Source organism: Poecilia latipinna, unplaced genomic scaffold (genome assembly GCF_001443285.1).
Source record: "Poecilia latipinna isolate Pla-1442-1.1 unplaced genomic scaffold, P_latipinna-1.0 Scaffold1998, whole genome shotgun sequence".
Lineage (NCBI taxonomy): Eukaryota > Metazoa > Chordata > Actinopteri > Cyprinodontiformes > Poeciliidae > Poecilia > Poecilia latipinna.
This window is the reverse complement of record NW_015114614.1, coordinates 53,947-57,567: the sequence shown is the minus strand read 5'-3', so window position 1 is coordinate 57,567 and position 3,621 is coordinate 53,947. Positions and strand designations below refer to the sequence as shown.

The window sequence follows — 3,621 nt, the reverse complement described above, 5'->3', positions numbered from 1 at the left end:
TTCTACACCATCTAGAGTGGACCAATATAGACACTTTCAAAGTGTTGAATTTAACTCTGTAGGAGTTGATGGAACACCTCCAAATTTACTGTGTCATTTTGTGTTGACCAGTAAAACCAGTGGGGTTGATGGGAGGCCTCTGGATGGCGTCCCCAGTGTCAGAATGCAGCAGGATGCAGAGTTTGAGTCCGACAGCCGCTCCATTAGATGCACTGAGGTGAGTTTTTTTTCTTTTTTGTTTTTGCATTTTACTGAGCAGACTGTTTCTTCTGCTGCTGAACTTCTGAAGATGTGTGACATGAGCGGATCTCTGCAGGTCTTCTACCAGCTGAAGGCTCCAGACTGCAGCCTGGCGTCCGTGCTGTCGTCCTGCGGCATGTTTCAGAAGGAGATCGCCATGGCGACTTGCAGCGCTCTGGCTCCTCACCTTTCAGTTCTGACTGCAGGCGGCATCAACTCGCTCTGGCTCCGCATCTCCACTCAGGCTGACATGGTAAAAACTGAACCGCAGCGTTTGGAGGGTTTAGCTAAAATGTTTGACATGAGGAAAATGTCTAAAGATCAAAAACATTGATTTACATTGGAGTTATTTTAATGGCTACAGGTAGTTGGTAGCATTGTTACCCAGCAGCAAGAATCATTGTTGGTCTAGTTTCTAGGGAAATATCTTAGTCCACTTCAAATAAGACAAAACTAACTCACAAGTAACTGGTTTTAAGTAAATAATTTCTTAATATTGATAATAAAACTAGTTCTATTTCACTTTATGATATGTAATACATTCAATGTTCTTTTTCCATTAGGAAGAAATTACTAACTTCACAGAAGCTCTTATATCTTTCGGAAAAGTTTCTTTTAAGTTAGTTTTGTCTTATTTCGAGTGTTCTAAGACATGTGCATTAGCCAAAAAACTATTTAAGATTTTGTGTTTTTTGCATTGTGTGTTCAAACCCCGGTACTATTGGCTTATTTATTTAGGTAATAAAACTCCATCTATTTTGTAATTTTGTGAAGTTAAACAAATGTTTGCAGTTTTTTTTGTCTGGTTTGAGTTTTTTTCTCCTCATGTCGCAGAACACTGGCGCCCCCTTTAGGAAGGCACTTTAAAATCCCTGTCGTACCACAAAATTGACATAATTGTGATGTGGAAAATAAAAAAAATGGTCTTTTAAATTTCTTTACAAATAAAAACTATGCCTCTCTAAAGTCCTAATCTGTAGTTGCACTACAAACTATTGCATTACCTGTTTCATGTTTATGTTCTCAAATGCATGCCACACCTTTAAGATTGATGGTAATGTTTTTGCGTGACTGTGTTCGTTTGCCCACCCAGGTGGAGTACCAGGCGGGGTCTGGAGGCCGGCTCCTCCCCCAACGCTACATGAACGAGATGGACAGCGCTCTGATTCCCGTCATTCACGGTGGGAGTGCCAGCGTACCGCAGACTGCCATGGACATGGAGTTGGTCTTCTACATCACACACACTTTCCAGTGAACAAAAACGGAACACCACCCACTCAAAGTATTAAAAAAGAAAATAAACAAACAAAAAAATGTAGACCCCTCAAGAGGATGGATGTATTTTTAGTGGGATGCAAACTTTATAAAAAAAATGGATTTCTGTCGTCACCAAAGCTGCTACGGCAAACACTAAACACAGAAAACAAGAAACATGGCAGCAAACCGCTCTGATAAGCTCTGCCTTCCTGGCTCTCTGGGAGCTCCTCTGTGAATGTCACTACTTCTCAAAAAAAAAAAAAAAAAATCATCTGGATGTATTCATCATTTAAAACGGGCTAACTGAATGAACTGACAGCAGAGAAGCCACAAGGTGCTGATGTTCTTGTGAAGGCATTCTGGAAGGATGAAGAATCTGCTAAAACACAGAAACACAGCTTCTTTGTGTCCACATCAGGACTTTTTTGTCTTGTAGGTCGATTTTTTTCATTTGAAATATTTATTTTTCAGATTTTCTGTTCACACACTTGCTTAGGGTCACTGTTTATTGCCCTCAGCGCAACAGAGAATAATACATTAACATAGTTTGGATTAAAATCTCACTCAATCAAGGCAAAAAAAAAAAAAGCGCCCGTTTCCCAGCAACATACTCGGAGAAACAAATCCAGGAAGAAATGCTACAATTTAATGCAAGTCGCATTTTACCAGCTCAGGTTCAGTTCTACTTATGGAGACTTTTTCCTTTTAGTCTATGGAGTTTATTCATTTGTTTGGAAACACAAACAAAGTATTTTTTTTTTTTTTTTAGTAAAAACATGGAATGTTGGATAGGAAAATTACAGCGCCCCCTGGGAGATATGGGGAATTTTTTTTCTTTTGCGTTCCCTCACTATAACGTATGTTAGTCAGCTCATGCGCTATTTAAAATCCTGAAAGGTTTTCTGGTACAAAATCATTTTGTAAGATTTTTCCAGGCATGTTCATGTCTTTTCAGGTTTCATACCTTTTTCTTGTGAATGCAGGCGCACTACAAACTGATCAAATCCATCCAAACTATTTTGTGTATTTTTGAGTTATTCTCACAGGGTTATATTTGCCATTTGACAGTTTTTTTTTGTTTTTTTTTGGTATAACTGTCTTTCTGTTTGCAGTCATCTCTCCACTGAGACATATTACACCAGCAAACACAAGCATCAAATTTTCTGCACCAAAGAGTTAAGAATGAACACGCTTTCACTGAGACCCTTTGAAGGTAGTTTTAGGTTTTAAGTTGACATTTTTCACTGTTGCTGCATACAGAATAGACCAGGATGTTTTCATAAATTTACTTCAAGGTGAGTACCTTGAAGGAACGCAAAAGAAAAAACGACTCCATGTTCCCTAAGACTTTTGGTTTTTTACAAACCAAAAGTCCAACCTGACTGGATATTATGGGAGAATAATGGGATTCAAGTAGCTTGAGACATCAGATTAAACTTATATATTCATCTTTTATTATTTTTATTCTTCTAAAATAGGAGTGTCGAGTCTCAGCAACATTCCTCGTATAAACCGCTTCCACTGGCTTGAATATTTGAAGAAAGCTGACTGTAGTTGTTTATGCCATCTCTCCATTTTATTGTTTTTTTTTATTCTTATAGTGAAAAATGAAATCTTCAAAAGCAGAACATTTGATTCATCAATAAGTAGCTAAGATTTGAAGGAGGCAAAGCTGAGTTTATTGGAACCGTCTTCTCAACATCTTCACTCTGTGGGAATGTTTTATCGTTGAGTCGACACCAAAGATCTTGAATGTATCTGTTTAATGCCCTTCCTGTCATCCCCATAGCAACCAATTACATGTAGACCTGCACCCATCAGACTCTTGTAGCCAGTTTCAGATCCCTGGGATTCGGAAAGCTTTTGTCGACTTCAGCTGATTCCACTTTCTCATTTAGGACTTTAAGGATGACAGAATGGTCATTAATTATTTATTTTACCAGCCAAGATGATGTGGCACCGCCGTGTGAGTAAAACTATTTGAGAAAATGGACAAAGCATGGGTTTTATGCGGTTTGCACTATGTTAGATCAGCAAGTAGCCTGGCTAGCAGTAATAATCAGCTGGTCCTGGAAATGAAATAATGTCTTTATGCCAAATTTGATTTCCAATGTTAATTGATTT

At 38.4% G+C, this 3,621-nt stretch overlaps 1 protein-coding gene across 1 annotated transcript in view; it reads left to right on the top strand.

Moving 5' to 3' along the window:
• The window catches only part of LOC106935670 (zinc finger FYVE domain-containing protein 16-like), a 34,749-nt gene extending 31,128 nt beyond the window's left edge, over positions 1-3,621 (top strand). Inside the window, exons 16-18 of the mRNA XM_015016245.1 lie at positions 112-217; positions 317-493; positions 1,334-3,621. Coding sequence (XP_014871731.1) covers positions 112-217; positions 317-493; positions 1,334-1,495 — 445 coding nt within the window. The 3' untranslated portion in view covers positions 1,496-3,621. The remainder of the gene's footprint in view (positions 1-111; positions 218-316; positions 494-1,333) is intronic.